This window comes from Camelina sativa, chromosome 14, assembly GCF_000633955.1.
Source record: "Camelina sativa cultivar DH55 chromosome 14, Cs, whole genome shotgun sequence".
Taxonomy (NCBI): Eukaryota; Viridiplantae; Streptophyta; class Magnoliopsida; order Brassicales; family Brassicaceae; genus Camelina; species Camelina sativa.
The window spans coordinates 14,843,636-14,864,599 of record NC_025698.1 but is presented as its reverse complement, the minus strand read 5'-3'; the positions used below and the strand labels follow the sequence as shown (position 1 = coordinate 14,864,599).

The following is a 20,964-nucleotide window of genomic DNA, read 5'->3' as shown; positions in this document are numbered from 1 at the left end:
GTCTTCCACCTTCTTCTTCTCCCTTTTGCTCATCTTCTTCCTCTGTTCTTCATCTCACTTAAAGCTTCTTTTTCTTTCTTGCATAATTTAGGCTGTGTGGTGGTATCTCAGACAAGTTTACGTCTTCATCTCCCACAATTTCTTTCTTTCTTTTTCGACAGATTTTCTTTCTTTTTTTTGTATTGCAAAATATTTTAAAATCACACAAGTTTACCAATAAAATCTCACAGAATCTTATAGAATCACATTTTATTTTCTAAAAAGAAAAAATAAAAAAATATCTAAAATACAATCAAATCTCCTAAAAATCTCTGAAATCTTTCAAAATTCTAAAATATTAAAATCCTATCAAATCCTTAAAACATCAAGTTAAATACCCCCTCTTAAATTCGTTTGAGTTGATTAATACGGGAAGGAGTAGAAATGAATACTATTGACAAATCAATATAGGTCAATGATGTTTAGTATTTGATTGGTTGATAGGTTTCGGTATCTGATTTTGGATTATCTTTTTTTTCTCCCCATATATATCATAAAAATTAGGCCGGCCAACAAGAAAAACAAAGATACAAATACATATTCCAAGTTCTCATTTCTCAATATTCAAAAAGACATAAACTCAACAACTATTTTTATATCTTTTGACAAGTATTCAAGAGTGTTTTTTTCTTTATCTTTGCTACAAAACATTTAAGTTGGATCACCATCTTCGTTCGACTCGCGCCATCTAGACTCACCAGAAATTCTACTTTGGTGAGTATATGTAATCCATAGTCAACAGTTGCAATTGTGTTTTTCAGTTGTAGATTTGGATTTCATATCGTCCGGTTTAGTTTGGTTTTGTAAACCCGAATTGGTTTTGTATTAGATGGTTTAATTCGGTTTGATGTTTGTGGATTGACCTTTGGAATTTTGTATAGACTTAAATCCGGAAATAGTCAATTTGAACACTAATTTATAAAATTGCATACCCTTTAACAAAAAAACATTTAAGTCAATTAAATACATCACAATGTTTATATTAATGTTTTACATTTCACGATTCAACCGATATGAAAGAATTAATAACATTGTTAAAAAGAAAAATCTAATTGACGTTGCATTTGAAACTAAAATTTCAGAATACACGTGTAAAATATACTATTTTTAGATTGTTTCTCAGTTTTTATATGTTTTAGTTAACATATTGATAATTTTATAAGCTCTTAAACAGAATTTGTAAACTACAAGCAAGACGATGAATATGAGTATAAGATAAACCAAATAGTATGTTTTACTACTATTTCTTATATGCTCTGTTAAAGATTAATTATTCCAGTAATAATAACACGTATTATAAGTATTACATACTCCATAATACAATAAAATAACTCTGTCCTCCGTAACCATAAAGTAAGAAGAACCCTATGCTAGTGAAGCGTTGACTCTGAAAGATACAAGTGCAACGTGTCGCCGATACCTTTGAAGGCGCGTCGAAAGAGAATACAAACTGAGAAAAAAAAGTGTTAAGCTAAAGGAAGTTCACTTTCTTTGTTGCGTTGGTAACAATATTAAACCTAACTCAACTTTAGATCTTCTTTAGTTTTAAACATTACAATCAAAATATTTCCATATTATTGGAATATGTAAAGAAAAACCTAATAATTTATTGTGTTCATCTTAAGAAATTCAAAATTTAATATTTTCTAAATATTCTAAACATAATGTTATTGTTTTGGTTTAATTATTTTTATTTTAAAATAATATTTCACAAAAAAACACGTTATTTTTCTTTCGAAAAAACTGACTCCATTATGACTTATCAACCTTTAAAACCTCATGTCTGAACAACCTTAATAAACATCACAACATAAAATTACAAATGCGGCGACTTTGTCGATTGTCGTAGTTGCATTGTATAGCGAATCACGACACGTGATGCCCCGTTATCTATATTTAGCTTATTTAATTAATCAGGGAAACTGGTTTAAGTGTGCTTACTGCTTCGGATGTGAGAACATGTGTTTGATTTCAGAACTGTTTGATACATGGTATACTCTTAAGAGATACACAATTGAAAAATGGTATAGATTTTCAAAATCGGTAGTTCGAACACTCACGGCAAAAAAATCAGACCGACCACGGTGTCTATTCTAACGTCGAAGGGAGGCATTACTAATGCTTTAGATTTCTTTGACTAAGGAAAAAAAAAAACAAAACAAATATTATGTTTCCATGAGTCATGATGAACGTTCATACATAATTTTTTTTGGTTTAAATGACGTTTATACATCATTTTCATGTTTGTCTAGTCGTTCACAAGACAAACGAAATTTTGAACGTTGAAGCGACGCATTGAATATCGCTATATATATTTATTTATAAATTATGAGTAACTATAGATTATCTAACCGAGTCATTTCTAACTATCTTCACAGAATTAGAAGAAAAAGAAAAGATTTGAATCAGGGCACTAAGCACAAAACCAAACAATAGAACACATATTTGTAAAGAACACATCTTTATAGTCTCAAGAACACATATTTATAGACACAGGTCTACCAAGCTACAAAGACTATAAATTTTTGGTACCATAGATGTGGTTCATAATAATCAAATTTGGTTATAACATTGGGTTAGTGATAACTAATCTCAAAAGGCCCATATCCATTAATAAACAAGCTATGTTACCGGTCCAATTATCGTTTATATCCACAGATTAAGTTTTTTCTTTGTCGTTTTTTAGTTACATACACTATTGGTTGTATTATTATTCTCATTGTTAATCTTCTGTACTCTGATTCGTATTAATAAAATGTTTTAGATGTTAAAAAAAAAAAAAAAAAAAAAAAAAAAAANACAAGCTATGTTACGGGTCCAATTATCTATCCGAGTCATTTCTAACTGTCCTTTTTTTTGTTTCAAACATAGGACACGTGGAATTAAAAATTAGTAAACGCCGCACCAATTCGCGTACCGCCAAGCTGCCACATCACTGTTTACTTAACACGTGTCTTAATTTCGCGCAATATATAGACTCACCGAAAGCTGACGCGTTCTACTTTAACCAAAGGTGCGACGTACCAGATAACTCCACCTTTCGAAAATTATAAAAAAAAAAAAAGCATCTTCTTGGTCTCTAATTTAGGTTAAAAATCAGTAATTAATGGAACAATGAAGGACTAAATTGCAGTATTAAGAAATAAGTAAAGCACACACTCACACGTTAGAGACCGTTCCAGATTGCCACGTCATCGTCTCCTCTGAACGAGTTTCTGCAAAAACCTGAAACGTGCAGCTACGGCACCCCTTTCTTCCTTCTCTCGCTCTCTTCCTTCTTCTTCTTCTCTTTCTCTCTCGATTCGAAGAGAGAAGAATCGTTTGATTTCGTTTTCTCTTCTTTTGGATTTTTGATTTTTCTGGGAAAATTTTGGAATCGTTTTGAGTTGTATCTCTCTCTCTCTCTCTCACTCCCGTGTTGTGGTCAACCATGAATATCTTTCGATTTGCTGGCGATATGACTCACTTGACCAGTATCTTAATCCTTCTTCTCAAAATTTACGCTACCAAGTCTTGCGCTGGTGAGTTCTCTCTTTTCCGTTGGAAATGTTGTTTTATGTTTCGAAGAGAACGATTACAATCGCGTTTTGCTTCGAACCATAGCTTCCAAATGCAATTTTTTTATTGAGGTTTTGTGATCGGTTTTTGAGGCGAATCCGTGTTTGGTTAGTTTGCAATTTCAAGTCAAGATAGTGGTGAAATCTCAATCTTATGAGTTTCTAAAACGAAAGAGAGATCTGTTTGCCTAAGAGATTTTATCATACATTGTGCTGCTTCTTATCATTTTTTTTGTTGTTTTGAATTTTGGAATTTTGTTGGCTAATAGGAATCTCTCTCAAGACTCAAGAGCTATATGCGCTTGTGTTCTTGACTCGCTACTTGGATCTGTTTACGGATTACGTTTCTCTCTACAACAGCGTTATGAAGATTGTCTTCATTGCCAGCTCTTTGGCTATCGTTTGGTGTATGCGTAGGCATCCACTTGTGAGGAGGTCATACGATAAGGACCTTGACACATTTCGTCATCAGTTTGTTGTGTTAGCATGTTTTGTTCTGGCACTTGTCCTGAATGAAAAGTTCACAATTCAAGAGGTATTTTTCCATATGAATTTCACATTGATTTGTATTTTTTTAGTTTGTAGGGACTAGGAAATCGAATACTTATCGGAACATATCAATGTGGTTGTGTAGCTTACTCCCATATGTTGTGCAATCTTCTTTTTGGTTAATTCGTTATACAGAACGCTTAGATATGGCTGAACTTCATAATCCTGATGCTTAAGTATATTCTTAAACACTATATGTGCTTGGTGATTATGATGGATAATGTCAGTTCTTTTCATCTTGTATCATTTGGATTTGGTATTTATCTTGGCTACTGGTAGAATATATTATCATCTATGTAAATACATTGAATTCTACTCTTTTCACAACCGATTTGAGTCTGGCTTTTATAGTTATATATGTGAAAACTTTTTTTCAGTTGGTGCTAAAGCTTGTTTAAACGTTGTACTACATATACAACCTCTCAGTATCTCCCTGTTTGTTTTTGAGAAACTCTTTGAATGTCAAACTGTCGCATCGTTAAAGGTTTGTTTGCTTCCATTTAATGGAACCTGCTGTGTCCTGGTTACCTATGTATGTTCCATAAGGTGCCCATGGATTAGTGGCATCTGTGTCTTGCTGTTACTATTCTGGCCAAAATGTACTTTGATTAACGTTTCGTAGAAAACTTTAATAACTCGTATATGCACTTCACCAAGATCGCTTACCTTTACTACCTTCATATGTATTTGTCAAATATATGCTCCTGGTAAAAGTTTCACCTGTGCAGCTGACTTCACTCAGAATATAAGTGCATTTGTTAATTCTGTGAATTCAAAATAATTTCAGGTATTCTGGGCCTTTTCTATCTACTTGGAGGCAGTTGCTATCCTTCCCCAGTTGGTTCTGCTACAGAGAAGTGGAAATGTCGACAATTTGACTGGGCAATATGTCCTCTTTCTCGGGTACGTAATTTTTTTAGACATATGCATTTGCTTACTCTACCCCACTGCCTTTTACAGATTCATGTTTTGGAACTCAATGTAGATTTAGCATGAGTACTGGCAACATGCATTCTCTTTAGGTGTGTTTAGAATTGGTTTCAGCCTATTGATATACTATTATCTTTCATAGTTCATACACTTGTTAATTTGATCAATGAGAAACACTTGCATATATCTCAGAAGTCTATACATTGTTATTCCTTCTAATTTTTGTCTGTCTAGAAGTTGAGCTGAACTAATTGCACTCTTTGTCAAAAGGAAGTTAGACTGGTTTGCCCTTGCTATGCATTTGGTTCTGATGCATACTTTGTGTCCTGTACGCAAAATCTCAATGTGCAGACTTGAGGAATATTTAGCATGCACTCACATGGGTAATGATTTAACTTGCAGGGCGTATCGTGGACTCTATATCATCAACTGGATCTATCGCTATTTCACAGAAGATCATTTCACTAGATGGATTTGTAATCTTTCAACAAAGAAGACTAATTACATTTTTACCACTTGTTTTTCCTCTTTGCTAATTTTACATATATTTGCATTTTCCAGCTTGTGTGTCCGGGCTTGTCCAAACAGCTCTCTACGCTGATTTCTTCTACTACTACTACATAAGGTAATGTAGCCCCACCAGTCTGAACTTAAACCTTTTACATAACTGATACTGATCATGTTACTGACACTTTGGATCCCTTTCTATTTCGTTTTAGCTGGAAAACCAACACCAAACTTAAGCTTCCGGCTTGAACAGATCCCGACAAATTTTGCGACAGTATGAAAATCCAGGAAGTTGCAGCAATGTTGACATTAGAAAAGAGAGACATGGTTAATATTTGGTTTCGCCCTCTTTCTAACAATGAGTTGAATGATGCAGGATTGTTGTTTAAAATGTGTTTTTTAGTCTTTTAATGAACATTGTAGCTCTCCCAACGATTTTAGACCTTAAGAAGAGGTTTCGTTCAAAACTAGTCTTTATAGAAATAAGGAAAAACACACGAACTCTTTTACTTTCTTGCATGAATGTTTTGTTCAAAACTGTTACTCAGATCAGAGCAAAGTTAACAATGTCTTCAAAACCTAGTATTCCTCCTGATTGTGTTTCACTTTCTTGGTTATCTTCTTGTGCTCTCGTGACTTCTTGCTTCTTAGCTCGTCTTTCTCTTCAGCCTCAGGGACATTTTCTCTACTGCGTTTCTCTTTCCTTGACTTCTTTGTTTTGACAGGAGCCTTCTCAGTCCCATCTTCATTCTCCTCATCGTCTTTATCCTCAAAGTCTATTTCTCTACTGCGTTTCTCTTTCTTTGACTTCTTCCGTTTCACAGGAACCTTCTCTGTTTCATCGTCTTCCTGTTCCATGATCTCCTCTGTTTCAGCCTCAGCAACCGTGTTTGCTACAGCTGTCTCTGCTTCAGCCATATTAACCAATCATCTTACAAACATACTAACGGAGGAAAACAGAAATAGTTCTGATTTGTCAACGGCAATAGAAAACAAACCTTCTCCAGTAAAGCCCGAGTCGAACACAAGACCTGTAAGATGCTGCTTCAAGAAAACCTACAATAAAACAATGATAGATAAGCAACACCCTACTTGACCAAAAAATACTAGTTGTATGTCGATGAGCATACCGCAGAAATGAGTTGGCGTGTCTTCACGTCATAAACACGTAAATATCGGTCCAACCCTGAGCAAATCAATAAAAACACAGACATGAGACTGTTGAACAATCTAATAAAACAACACACATGAGACTGTTGTAACGGCATATGGAGGTGAAGTTGTGACAATGAATCATACCACAAGAAGCTATCACTTGATGCTGTGGATGTCTAACCACAGATCTTATGCTTCCAGAGCATTTTCCTAAAAAGCTTCCCAACAGCTTTCCTGCAACAGAGACGATTGATTATTTGTTTGATTCAGTATACAATGTTAGTTTATAATACATAAGTAGAGACAATCAATGAACCTGTTCGTATATCAAAGGAAGCAAGGTCAGCAGAAGCATTCCCGACATAGATAGTATGACCGTCTGGGTCTTCCGCGATTGATGTAATTGCGGTCTCACGGAAATCAAAGGACAGGACCGGTCTACGCTGAGTAGAAATGTCATAAAGACGAACCTGTCTCCAGCACAAGTAAAATGTTAGTGATCAGGACAAGACTAAAATGTGAGTGATCAGGACAAGATACAGTAAGAAAAGAAACTAGAGGTTTTAACCTGGTGAGACTTGGTGCCCGTGACAAATTTACGGTGATCATCCTTGCTCAAGAACGTAGCACTAGTGAACCAGGTGGGTGTGAAGATTCCGAGATTGTCCTTAGGAGGCTGCACCAAACAGAGATGAGACGGTAAAGGCTTAGTTAGTTCATCAAAGAAACTGAGAGGTTGTGAATGACATGAAGACGAGGAAGCAACTCACGGATTTGGCGCTCCAGATCTTAGTACATTGTTCAAGATCCCATATAGTGGCCTCAACCCGTCTCCTGTATCAGACATTCATTTCAATATAGTAACAACCAAAACTGAGATATAAAACGAGATGATCCACAGATATAAGCAAATCGATTCATTTTTTAACTACTAACCCTCCAAATACGCTGAAGTTTTCGCTCCCATCCACTTTACCAACCAATATTTCACCAGAACCACATGCTTTCCAAGTTTTAGGAGAAGAATCATCCGTGGAATCACTATGTGCATCTGGAAATTTAACTGATCTGAGGCTCACATCTCCCTTTTTTGTGCATGTAAGCAATGTGCAAGATCTAATAACATTAAGTTTTGTTGAGAACGTCAATGGCAACACAACATACAAAACATAATTCACTGGAAATTTCGAAGAAACTGTTTCAGTGTTCAGGTATATATACCTTTCTGCTTGATCATCTATCTTTTTTCTGAATAAGTGCAGGGCAGAAATTTCGTTATCCTCAGGGGAACAACCATCATCACCATATACAGAGTATGCAAAATGAAGATCACCATTACAAGGATTAAGAATCTCAACCTATGGAAAAGGACAGAAAAGAACAAAACGATAGGATAAATGTTAGCTAGGTTATGGATAGAAATATATTACACAAATACACATAGCTTAAAGTACGAAAAACTTACATTGCCATCTTTTCTTGCAACAGCCAAAAGCTGCATTTGGAAGGAAAAAAAGGAAAGAAGAAAACAGACAGATGAGTTTGTCTTTAAGACCCAAGAAAAAATAAATGAAGAGGAAAACACAACTTATGAAGCTCTCTTCAATAAAATCAGATTTCACAGTTTTGTCTTTTACAAAGTAAGGCATGAAAACTCAAAATTTGCTAATACATTCACCAACTGATACATGCTTTTACAGAAGTAATGATCAACTATAACTCAGGAAAAAATAATATTCATGTGCTATACAGTAAGAGATTATGACATTGTTGCAAACAAAATGAGAACATGCTACACGAATAAGTTCTCAATCGCTACTAAACAAAGCCAAAACTCAATGTTTCAAAATGACAAGCAAAACAAAGAACTCGAACTACTAATTGCCTGAATAGAACAAGGAATACAATGGAAACCTCAAATTCGGCTTAGCACTACCATAATTGTCTCCAAGACTAAGAATCACAAGCTCGAATCCTATAAGCTAATATTAAAAAAAAAGCAGCTCATTTCAGCAGTAGAGAAATCAATCTGTTACTAAGCTACACCTACCTCCAATCCTAACTTAACATCAACATAAAAAGAATGAAACTTTACCGGATTCCTTAACCGGTCATCAATGGAAGCAGCAAGAACGGTTCTAGAAGCATTCATCTCGCCCCATGTGTTCACTACGGTCGGAGTCCCTCTCTCTTTACCACGAGCTTCAGTCACTGCACATCAAATTGAAAAAAAAAATCTATTAGGAAAAAGAAAACTTCTATATAATCTAATCCCCACAAGTAAACAGAGAGAAAGAGAGAAGTGGGCACCTTTGATTAAGCCCAGAGAGTCAAAGGTTAAAGCACGGATCGGTGGGCAACCTAGATTCTCGGGAGGGATAATCCGAGGCATTTGATCGCCGCCGTAATTATTTACTCCGAGTTGCAGAGACACGACGACGGAGAAGACAAGAGAAACCCTTTTTAAAACCCTACGCCCCGTTTTAGGAAGTGTCTTCTAAACCGACCGCCAAATTAAATCATTATTATTGTGTACCTGAACCGGGCATGTTCGTTTGTGTTACACAAATTGTGTCTTGTTAAATTCCAATTTTTTTTGTTTGTTAATTTAATGTAAGTGAGTAATTGGTGATTGTTTTCAAGGAAAATGATTGATAGTTATACTTATACCAAACATAATGAATCATATTAATAGGTAATGTTTTCAACTAAAATAATGGTGAAAGTAGATCAAGCAGTGCCAATCAAATAATTAAACAAATCAAATACTCTAATATAAGTTTAATGGCGAAATTAGATTAATAATGTTTGACAAATATTTGTTTGGTAAAAAATACAAAATTTATTTAGAAATCAAAAACTGATATAAAATATTTTATAAAAATATATCATGTAGTATATTATATTGAAAGTTGATTTAATTTAAAGGAGACTTTGTCTTCCCAAATCACGCTCTTACCATTTTTAAAAGTCACAATTACCTATTTAAGAAAAAACCTATATTACAAAAGTTTTACAAAAATCACTTATATGTAATCATGAAAATTATGTTTTCCCATCTTTAGAAGATTTTTCGTGCAAATAAGTGTTGATAACAACAAGTTTATTTGTGAGAATTCTACCAAAATGACAATGTGTAATGTATCGGCGTGAAAAACTTTAATTGGTTGTTGCATCAAGAGAAAAAATGGTTTGTCTGATTTTGACTAATCCATTTAAAATGGATTAGCATAATATTGGAAAGTGAAAAAAAATTATATAATCAATATTTAACCAACTTTAGTTATGATTAATTTGGAAATAATTTCATATGTAATTAAGTAATTCACGTAATAAAAACATTAATAAATAAATAGTTGATTGAATTAATTGACTACACCATAACAACTTAGAGGATTGCAAATTGACACCACTCAAATCTCCTATACACTTAACATGTAAAACTATTTAATTCTTTTTCTTGATTTTGAAAATAGCAATGTTAGAATCTATGCAATAAGAACGTTATCATCTTTGAAAGTCACAACCACCTAAAAATGTGTTACAAAGTTTATTCAAGTTCAAAATCACTCATTAGAAAAATTATTTTACTTAATTGTCTCTAAATGATTCATCAGGTATGAGAGTTTTGATAAAAACATGGATATAAATGATTGTATTACCAAATCCGTCAATTAAAAAGAATGAACCAGGAGGATCGTTATTTTCGTCACCGTAACATCCTGAAATGTTACCAACTTAAAAATACAAAAATTAAAGTTAATTCAGTACAAGTATCATCATCGATATTAAATTTATGAAGTGACGTATATACCAACAAACATATGTTATTTGATCGTTGTTCTAGTTAGGATCTTGTGTTATATGCCTCGTAAAGTGTTCTTCATCTTCTTATTCTTTTTCTTATTCAGTTCTTCTTCTTCTTCTTTTTCTCTTCTTCAGTTCTTCTCCCAATCATGAACACTTGGATCAATGGTTTCTGTGAAGATTTCCTCCATTGGCTCTCCTTTCTTCTCTCCCCTCTTTTTCTTCAGCTCTTCTGCCGATTTACAAATTACTCTGAACTTTTTCAAATAATTGAATGCGGGAGTTTCTTTGTTTTTGAAATCGTCCATCTCTGAAGACCACTTAACATCTTGCATTTTCTGCTTGCCTCCAGATGCATTGACAGCGATCATGGCAAGGTGGTGCTGATATCTCTAAATATATCCAAATGAATGTTTGTACGATTAATACAACTAGTAAAATTTTCAAGATAAATCAAAATCTTTCACCTAAACCTAGTTTTTTTTTTTTGTGACAAAAACAAATTTCATTTAAATGAAAGAGTTATTACAAAGACATACTGAAGTATTGTAACACAGTTATTACATACTCAAAGGTATGTGTCATACACTAAGAAAAATACAGCAGAATGGATTTTGACGATGCTTTCCGTAGAGTAGCATTATTCGTTAACCGATCTGAAAATATTTTTTGAGAAAATTGTTACCTTATTAGATGATTCATAAAATTTTAAAAGAGCACTTGGACGATGAATTCTATAATGCAATCCAAGATGGATCAGCAAATGAGCAAATGAAATCCCTTATCTAACTCATTGTATTAGATGAATCAGCAAACTATTTGGAGCTTAAAAAACACAAAAGATCTACAAGGACAATAAGAAGAAACATTCATTAACCGAAGCTATAAAAAACAAAAACAAAAATTGTCATCATTTAACATCTATATAGAAACAGAGTGATTCATATCTTAAGAAAGCTCACAAAAACTATACACATTTGCTTGAGAAATAAACACATATCTATGGTGATTTATAATTAATTAATTGTTCTATCTAAAGCTCAAACATTCTCTGTTACGCATCATATCTTGTTTTTGACACAAGTGATGTAAGATACTTTAGAAAACAAGTTATAGGTTTAATTATTTGGTGCTGTATATTTGGATTAAAAGATATAAAGTTTTTGTGCAATTTTGTGTGGGGTTACAATATGGATAATTGATGGGGAATGAACAAAGACGCAGCAGCAATGGTAAGGCAATAGGCACGAAATGCAAAATGGAGTAAAATAAGACCAATCATGGGAGTGTTATTAGTGTTATGTAGAAGTCAAGTGGTTTCCTCTTCTTGGTTAATTACTTTTTTATGCTTTACAGTAACTTGAAAATATTACTAGTAATATTAAGCAACATATAAAACTCACGAAGAGAGATAGATACAACATAATATTATCAGGTTCAAGAATGATACAAGAGTCAGAATTAACAAGGCAAAAGAGTAAAATTGATACCAGAACCGTGCTTTATTCATTAATTAATAATAACCATGACACCAAACCAAACTTACTACTAGTACAAGGCCACGATCATCCATAACACTTGCGCGAGTAGCGTCCTTCATTACATGACGAAATTGAGATAGGTAACACGAGAAAGTTCATTCTCTTCTTTTTTCATTCGAAGGAGCTTCTGGGAAGCAGGCCAATTCTTGGAACTTTTGTCCATGTGGTTCCAGTTTGGGTCTACTTTCCTCAAGTGTTGGTAGGCGGCTTGATAGTCCTTAGTCTTGGCAATAACAGCCGCATAAACCGCAAGCTGGGCAGCAGTAAATGACATTTTCTTACTATCCATCCACTCAAAGATCTACAAGATAACCAACAAAAAAACATTCGATGATGCATTATAGTATGAATTATAATCACTCTTGAACTTATCTATTGTCTCTTTTACTCTTCTCGCGTCCATATCAAACAATTTCAACAACATAATCTTTTTCTCAGCCCTCGTCAATGTCTCCACCCTCGCCTTCGCTATCTCCTCCGCCGTTGGAAGAGCATAAGAGGTCTCGATCAAGGCCGACTGCGGACCAGCGACCGTTGTACAGTCCCTCTTCCAGAGATGAACACCGGAAACCATCATACGGCGGAAGTTCATTTTCGCAATCTTCAAAACCCTAGAAGAAACTTCACTAAGCCAAGTTCACTATCATGAAATAAAAGATATCAGAATTATTTGTCAAGTAACCCTATTAAGTTCACTAACTCTCAATTTGGGCCCGAGTTACAACTCTCACTGTGGGCAGGCCAGCCCGAATAAACAAATTACGCCAACTTTGTTTTTTTACGTGAACTTATTCCACTATACTTACTATATACTACTAGATAATTAACATTAATTAACTTGTTCCTATATATTTTTACCACTATACTATATACAAACCCCTAACCTTTTTTTCTTCAAAATGTTATTTTAATCAAAATTATTATTAATTATAGATTGATCCAGGTGTGTGATTCTATAGGGCTATATAAATAATTTTTTTCTTGTCAGAAATAAATATATAAATTATGTTTAGCTAGAATTATAATATATTCAGTTTTGTACTCTGTTCTCGGATTCTTCCAGAAATCAATCTTTACTCATCTACTTGTATATTATTGATTGGCTAACACATGAACCAAACAAAATGACAGATCAAAAAGGTTATGAAGCATAGTTGACATGATAATTTTTTTTCCTGGAGTTTAAACTGTCAGCATATTCACTGGAAGAATGTTACCTATTGACATTACACAAAACTTAGATAAAATATTTCCTGTTCCTTGACACAACATGTTCACTTCTTCCCGAGCGTTTGTGTTGTGTATGAACCTAAACCTGTTCAATTCAACATGCAAAGTTGTAAGCTTGTGATGTCGAATAATATTAGAAACTAATAACGAACTTAACACCCATATATGGTGTCTTGAAGTGTAAGACTAAATAAGAGAAGACATGTACCTTGCGTGAAAAGAATAAGGGAGCTGGATCGTCTCCTCAAAATTCCAGGACTCATGGCTGAACGAATTTGGATTTATGAGAGACCAAAACATCAAGGAGTAGTTTGTCCCCTTTGCTACTGTATGTGGTTAGAACTTAGAAGTGGCGGTTTAAAAAATATTTGCCACTTGGTACTGAGTACGTAAACTGACCAATTCCATGGCGGGTGTTAAAGCTTCCACATAAGTTGGATGGTGAAACCATTGGCTTTGCAATGTGTTATTATATGGCTTGAAATTGTAATTTTGTACGTCAACTTTGTCTAGTTGGCGGCAATATGTAATGTGTTATCATAAGTGATAACTTGAAATGATACAATATATGCAAATGCTAAAGATAACAATTGGAGCGCTGCTAAGTTGATTAACCATGTCTCTCCCTTCTTCTATCTTTCGTATTAACCACTGAATTAAAGAACGTTAATATATGAGAAGTTCAAGGGCCTGAGTACGATCGAAATTAAGAGTCAGATTTATAATGGTTGGGATCATTTTCTCAAGCAGGGGAATGACCTCTGAAGTCAGCATCAACTCTTTGTTTGTGCAGTTCAATGAAACAAACAAAACAGAGGAAACTGTGAGAAGGTTTGCACACGAAGAGCACTAGTTAGCACAGGCAGCCCATACAGTGACACTGCTAAAGACTTTGATTGGTAACAAAGAAAAAAAAAAAGAGGATGAGCTATCTAACCTGTTATTGTTGACAGCTAAGTTAAAAAGAGTGATAGCTCCGGTTTCTTGTGCGGCTGCATTGTTTTCATGAACAGCTGATCCTAGAAACCGCAAAAACGCTTCGACAAACCCATTCCTTCATCATCTTGTCTTTTTTTAACTCCCTTTGGCATGCCACATACGGTTTGGCAACTGGAAAGCGAGTAGTCTACAATCCAAAAATTACTCGAGCAATATAGCAGCAAAAGATGACAATAATAGCGGGAAAAGAAAAATCCAAGAAAGCCGAATACAGCAAGAACCAGAAAAATAAAACTGGCGTCCCATAAAAATAAATTACAAATGGTTTCCATATTGGTAGGTACTAGCAAAGTAAATGAAGAAAAGAGTTCATTAATTTGATCAAAAAGAGAATAAACTTTCGAAATAATGAACAGAATATCCGGAGGTGGTAGGATTGAAGACTAAATCGTAGGATTTGGTATGGAGATCAACTAGCACAGCTGGTTCCAAGTAGTAACGACCATGAATCAGTAACTTATTCTTCTCAAGAATTGCTATAGGGTAAGTCGGGACAAAAGGGGTGCTGAAACAAGGAGTAGCTTCGGTGAGATCAATGGAACACATGTTCTTCCATGTCCCTGGAGAAGAAGAGAAGGACCATATCTTTTGGGTATGCCATGTTTTCTCTGAAATACACAAGCGGTTATCTAGGATGCACAAGACGGCGCTGAAGGAGTCAGGTATGCAAGTTTCTAAGAGAGCTTCAGAATCAGAGATGACTTTGAAAGCTTCAGTGTGAAGATCGAAAGACAGTCGTCGGTGATCCAATAAAGTGAGCCATCTAAATACACTGGCCTCTGGTCAGGGAGAATCAGATAAGGAGAGGAAAGGGCAAGGTATCTCCAAGAGTTGGTGCTAATATCAAATATGTTATTATGGGATCATCTTGACCAGATTTTAATTGCAGGTTTTAATTAGACTCTCTGAGCATAATTTTCTTTTTTGGCATATAATTTTCTTTCTTTATATTGTAAAATGTTTAAAAATCACCCAAAGTTTACTAATAAAATCTCATAAAATCATATTTCATTTCCTTTTTTAGAAAATAGAAAAACTCTAAAACACAATCAAATCTCCTAAAAATCTTCTAAATCTTTCAAAATTCTAAAATATTAAAATCCTACAAAATCTTTAAAATATCAAGTTGAATACCTCCAGCTAAGTGTGTACCAAAAGGATCTCTTAATTTTTGTCTATTGAACCTTCGAGTGGACACAGCTAGAAGAGGAAAGCTACTTCTTTAGGCTTTCAAATTTCTCACTAGTCTCTCAGCAAAATTTACCCTTTTATACTGACTATATAAACAATCAGAACCCAAAGAAGCCAAGCTCGCTGGCTTTTTCCTTCTCAAAGGTTTCAAAATACTGATATATGATTGTCACCGCCAGCAAGATTCCAGTCCCTGACCCAATCGCTCCCATGAAATCAGCCAAGACAGTGAGCGCACCGATGCATACTCCTCCAAATGCAGCTGCTGTTGGGATGTATCGGTTCAGCTCCTTCTGCAAGTTAGACTCTCTGTGTCCCGGCATCACCATTTGTTGTTCCTAATCATTTTATAGAGAATTTCAAGCATGTGAGGATCAATGTCTGAATGTTTTAATTGCTTTAGCAATGGATGACGGTTTCGGGATTACCTTGAGCTGCTTAGCTACATCTCTAGCGGAAGATCCGGAGACTTCAATCCATGTCTTTGAGAACAGGGCACAAGCAGTGAGCATGAAGACGATATAGAACAGAGCATGGAATGGATGAGCAGCCATCTCGGCAAAACTGTGACCATGGAAAACAAATATTCAGAAAAGTGGAAATCAAGTATCATTATATTGATGGGGACGGACACAATACTTGTCAATTACCTTGCTGGAGCTGTGATCAAGTATGCAAGACCACTAACTGGTATAGATTGTCCACTGTACTCTGATTCTTTCCACTGTCCCAATAGGTTTACAAAGAAATTTCCACTGAACTTCCTGTAGAGAAGCTGTCGACATGGAGATGCAAATTGTCAAATTTAAGTTCCCAGCTCTATAGTCCCTTAATTAATGAGGAAAGGAAAAGAATACACAAGTACCTGAGAGATGAAGTAGAGGTTTGAGACAAGAGCAGATTGGAGAATGATTGGCATGTTAGAGGTGTAGAACAGCTTGATCGGGTAAGAACCCTGTTGGCCACGAGAACTCTTGGACCTCACTGGCAACACAACACGGAAGCCTTGGAAGTAGATAACAATCAGGAAGATCAAGACTGTTGCAAGCAAGTTGGTAACATTCGGAAGGTTTTGCCGGTAAAAAGCTTGTCTGAGCGCAGCAACCTTATTGGACTTAGTTATCAGCATATGGAACAAGGCAATCACAGCGCCTTCAAACTCAGCTCCACGACCAGTGTTGATTGTTGTGGGGCTAAATGCTTTCCAGATAATGCTTTCACTGTTATCACCACAATATCAACTCATTAATACTATCTTGCCTTAAAAGACGAAAACTTTGATGTGAAGATGAGCTATTTATAAACATACCAGATATTGGTTGCTATGAAAAGGGAGATCCCGGAGCCAAGACCATACCCCTTCTGAAGAAGCTCGTCAAGACAGATAACGATAATTCCGGCAAAGAAAAGCTGGAGGATGATCAAAATAGCATTTCCAACACCAAGCTGACCAACAGGACCATACATTCCAGAAAGAACATAAGCAACAGCTTCACCAATAGCAATCAGAATCCCAAGAAGCTTCTGAGCACCATTCCTACAAAACACACAACAACACAATGAATGAATACAAGAGACGTGACGTGTCTTGACTCAAGCTCTATCTCCTTCAACAAACACTTACAAGAGAGCACGATCCTCACGGACATTGTTGTCAACCTCAATAATCTTAGACCCAGCTAAGAGCTGCATCACTAATCCAGATGTGACAATAGGAGTAATACCAAGCTCCATAACGGTTCCACGGTTAGAAGCAAGAATGACACGCATCCAATAGAAAGGATCAGCACCGGTGGTAGAGTGAATACCATAGAGAGGAAGCTGACTGCAGACAAGGAAGATGAAGAGAGAGATGACAGTGTATATCACTTTCTCTCTGAATGGTATCTTCCTGTCAGCACTCTGCACCTCTGGTAGAAATGCCAAGAATGGCCTCACCAAATGCAATACTCTAAATCCTCCTCCCATTTGGTCAAAAAGTTTTATATATGTTTCTGCAAAATTGAGAACCAAAATTTTGAGAACAAAATGTGAGATATGTTCCAATGTTCATTCATGCAACATCGCATCATGTATAATCTCAAAATTTCACATCAAAAACAATAACAACAACAAAACTAGCTAATTGTATTCTTGTTAATTCAACATTCAAAAACTCAGATCTACCAAGAAATCACAGATCCGGATTGCGAGATTTGTAAACGAAGGAACCACAGATCTAATAGAAAACGAGAAATGGATTCGAAATCAAAACTGGGAAGAAGCTTTTACCTCTGCGAAGAAGAAACGGATTCAAGTCTTTTTTTTTTTTGCTTTCGTTTTTTGGGTGTTCGCTCGCTCTTCAGCTGACGTTGGAGCTTTTTGTAAACAAGTTACACAAAACTATACATGTCATCGAACCAATAAGAATGATACACGTGGCATGTACGTTCATTTCTGATTTTAAGTGATGACAATATTACTTAAATCATTATAAGCAGATTGACTAAAGAGAGTTTAATCTGCTTAAAATTGCTTCAACACTTGTTTCTCAAAAAAAAAAAAATGATTTTTAATTTAGAGTAAACAAATTTGTATTTTATCCCAATAATTTAGCATTTTATAGTGTAATTTTTATTTTACTAATTTTATGTTAAGCTTGTAAAAGATGTTCAACCAACATAAATAAGCTCTTCTACCATAGGTGTGACTCAAAAAATGATCAACATTTTATCACATAACTTTTGTAAGTTTTTTCTTTGAGATTTTTATTCTACAATATACTCCATCCGTTTCAAAATATAAAATATTTTGAGTGAAAGCACGCAGATTAAGAAATAATCACTTTTAAAAAGTTCAACCAACCATAAATAAGACTGCATAAAATAAATAATAATAAAATATAAAAGTAATCTAAAAGTTACTTAAAAAGTTGAAAACATCTTATATTATGAAACAAAGAAAAACCTCTAAAGCATCTTATATTATGAAACAGAGGGAGTAACATTTAGTAATGCATAAAATGTTTGTTTTGTAGGAAAACACTAAAATAATATGCCAAACTATACCATTTGGGGTTTAGTGTGAACCAATTGGTGGAAATGAATGGTCACTTTCTCTTCATCGAATCCAAACTCCTTACGACAGTTAGTTACCATGAAAAACTCGTGTGCTAATTTTGATTATTTTGGCCAGTAGCCTTTGTTGTTACATTACATTTGCTTATTCAACAACACAATGAACCTTTTTGTCTTTATAAATATGTCAAAGAGAAGACGTATATAACTAGATATAGCAAAAACAGAAGTTTCAATCACTTTCATAGTTCAAAATTTTTACAATGCGAGACATAAACTCAAACATATTTGCTGCAGCTAACTCAGCCAAGACTATTAAAAGGGACAAACTGATTCAGCCCACTCTTTGTCTCACTAAAAAAAAGTTAAGGCCCAACACTTTTTTCGATTCTGTATATATCTTATCTATCTGGAAGGTGTGTGATTATGTGAAAAAAAAGTTATAAATGACAACAACAAAACAAGAAGAGAATAGTGAAAAAGAACACTTTAAATCCGCAGGTGACTTTGAAAAAGAGAGTTAACAATGATGAGGTCTTCTCCGAAGCGCAACCTTAAACTTTTCTTGTAATGGGCATTATTCTGATCACACACAACACTTCCATTTTTATTAAACTTAGAAGACAGATATCATGATTGATTTAGATTACTTTATATATTTTGATCCATTTGGCTAGCTAAACTCATACTATTATCTAAAACAGCGTCGTACTAATGCTTTAAACTTTAATTTTCAGATGAAAAAAAAAGTGTTTATATGTATAGCTATGCAATTTCAAACTATTAAGGGTCATCACCTTCGATTGCGGTGCGGTGCGGTGCTAGCGGCTTTATCTGAATTTTTTGTGAGTCGTCGGAATCGAATCCAATCCACCAATTTGTCTCCAAAAAAACTATACGTTTCAATCATCCTATTTTGTCAAGAGACATCGATTGTTTCTTAAAGCTCAAGATGTACTAATTATCATACAGTATGGTAAGTAATCATAACACACACACACACATACACATGTATATATCTATAGCAGTAAAATACTCAACAATAATTGTGGGGTAAAGTAAAAGTAAAATAGCCACATTGAAATTTTGAAATCTGATTAAGAAAATGGGTCACTTTACATATTACAAACAAACTAAGACAGTAAGTAAGACCTTCTTTAGAAACATATTTATAATAAATGAAGAGTGATATCATTTGTTTTTTTTGTTGTTGTTAAATCTACTTGTATTTATATTACTTTGTTTCTCTATAGAAATACATCATTTGGAGCATACAAGTGAAGCAAAATAAGTAAAACACACAAAGAAAACGGAGTATGAATGAATACACTTATACACACATGAGAAGCAAATTAAGGAAGATACATCAATTTATAGCCAGAAAGAGGGTAGAAAAAGATAACTAAATGAAGCTGAACTAAGTAGATAGATATGAGCTATATCCCATTAGTCGAGGATGGGAGCAATCCAGACTTGCTGTGAATCGTTTAAAGAATTTGTCGGATCAAAATGGCCGATGGTTTAAAAGTCACTTGATACAGTTTTGAGTATCTTTCTTTATCCACAACTCATAAACCGTCATAAGTTGGAGAATCTCATTATCAATGTCGCTAAAGATATTGAGTTTTAGGTAAGCGAAAAGAGGAAGACCTTACCCAATTGATAATGTCTTGAGAATGACGACTATATCATATAACCACGAGTTATTACAAACTTATTGTTTGAACTTTATTAGTAGTATTTTACATCTATAAACTCTTTAGCAATGAATAAACCAATTCTCTATCATTCTTTCTACTTTTTTTTTTTTTATCCAACCAAAAATAAATAAATGATAAGAATGTAAAGAGTATGTTCACTCACTTCAAAAAAAGGTACCTTATCTTTGAAATATACTATAATATTTTACTTTTCACTTATCTATGAGAAATATATATAGAACAAAAAAAGAAAAGAAAATGATCACCTTAGTATAAAAATATATAAAAAGAAAAAGTAAAACAAATCAAAGACATAATTACGTATAAGTGCTTATAATTAACCCTAGTAGTAATCTCCCACAAAACTATACCCGGCCATAATTTTTTAAAAAATCCTTGTGAAAGAAGCTTACTCACACTGTTTTACACATGAATGTTATTCAATTAAGCTCTTACTATTCAACCACATACATACTATCTTTAATTAATACAAAACATATAATTTTATTAATTTAATATACACAAAAGAAAGAAAGAAAATAAAGGGAAAATATATACGATCATCCTTCTCTTTTTTTCTTCTATCATCTTTCCCACGCTTTCACGCTTTGCCTCTATTTTTTATTTATATATTTCTTCTCTTTTTTTTTTTGAAATAATTCGTTTTTCTTCTTTTTTGCTGTCAGAAGCCAAAAAAAAAAAA

The 20,964-nt window shown here is 34.3% G+C and overlaps 3 protein-coding genes across 4 annotated transcripts; 1 reads left to right on the top strand and 2 right to left on the bottom strand.

The window, feature by feature from the left end:
- LOC104741524 (ER lumen protein-retaining receptor A) lies at positions 3,171-6,052 on the top strand. The gene is made up of 6 exons (XM_010462407.2): positions 3,171-3,560; positions 3,866-4,131; positions 4,933-5,048; positions 5,478-5,551; positions 5,637-5,700; positions 5,795-6,052. The coding sequence occupies exons 1-6, from the start codon at positions 3,470-3,472 to the stop codon at positions 5,829-5,831; spliced, it is 648 nt and encodes a 215-aa protein (XP_010460709.1). The 5' UTR covers positions 3,171-3,469; the 3' UTR covers positions 5,832-6,052.
- On the bottom strand, positions 6,038-9,217 carry LOC104741525 (WD repeat-containing protein 74). Of its 2 annotated transcripts, none has more exons than XM_010462408.2 (12): positions 9,048-9,217; positions 8,833-8,948; positions 8,203-8,232; positions 7,959-8,095; positions 7,674-7,853; positions 7,508-7,571; positions 7,306-7,413; positions 7,054-7,207; positions 6,882-6,971; positions 6,713-6,768; positions 6,581-6,638; positions 6,038-6,490 (listed from the first exon to the last, which is right to left on the bottom strand). In XM_010462408.2, exons 1-12 carry the CDS (start codon positions 9,127-9,129, stop codon positions 6,162-6,164), a joined length of 1,404 nt encoding a protein of 467 aa, XP_010460710.1. In that variant the 5' UTR covers positions 9,130-9,217; the 3' UTR covers positions 6,038-6,161. The 2 variants fall into 2 exon arrangements, with proteins under 2 accessions (XP_010460710.1, XP_010460712.1); XM_010462410.2 differs by having other exon boundaries at positions 6,038-6,487; positions 9,048-9,215.
- On the bottom strand, positions 15,389-17,889 carry LOC104741523 (protein transport protein Sec61 subunit alpha-like). The gene is made up of 7 exons (XM_010462406.2): positions 17,777-17,889; positions 17,130-17,499; positions 16,815-17,042; positions 16,371-16,725; positions 16,156-16,280; positions 15,934-16,069; positions 15,389-15,843 (listed from the first exon to the last, which is right to left on the bottom strand). Exons 2-7 carry the CDS (start codon positions 17,471-17,473, stop codon positions 15,604-15,606), a joined length of 1,428 nt encoding a protein of 475 aa, XP_010460708.1. The 5' UTR covers positions 17,474-17,499; positions 17,777-17,889; the 3' UTR covers positions 15,389-15,603.

Coding starts and splice junctions, on each gene's coding strand:
- LOC104741524 (XM_010462407.2), top strand. CDS start 3,470: ATGAATATCTTTCGATTTGCTGGCGATATGACTCACTTGACCAGTATC. Junction 5,049..5,477: donor CAATATGTCCTCTTTCTCGG/GTACGTAATTTT, acceptor TTTAACTTGCAG/GGCGTATCGTGGACTCTATA. Junction 5,701..5,794: donor TTCTACTACTACTACATAAG/GTAATGTAGCCC, acceptor ATTTCGTTTTAG/CTGGAAAACCAACACCAAAC.
- LOC104741525 (XM_010462408.2), bottom strand. CDS start 9,129: ATGCCTCGGATTATCCCTCCCGAGAATCTAGGTTGCCCACCGATCCGT. Junction 7,414..7,507: donor AGATCTGGAGCGCCAAATCC/GTGAGTTGCTTC, acceptor TGTTTGGTGCAG/CCTCCTAAGGACAATCTCGG. Junction 6,639..6,712: donor CACGCCAACTCATTTCTGCG/GTATGCTCATCG, acceptor GTTTTATTGTAG/GTTTTCTTGAAGCAGCATCT.
- LOC104741523 (XM_010462406.2), bottom strand. CDS start 17,473: ATGGGAGGAGGATTTAGAGTATTGCATTTGGTGAGGCCATTCTTGGCA. Junction 16,281..16,370: donor ACCTCTACTTCATCTCTCAG/GTACTTGTGTAT, acceptor CCATGTCGACAG/CTTCTCTACAGGAAGTTCAG. Junction 16,070..16,155: donor TTGATCACAGCTCCAGCAAG/GTAATTGACAAG, acceptor CCATGGTCACAG/TTTTGCCGAGATGGCTGCTC.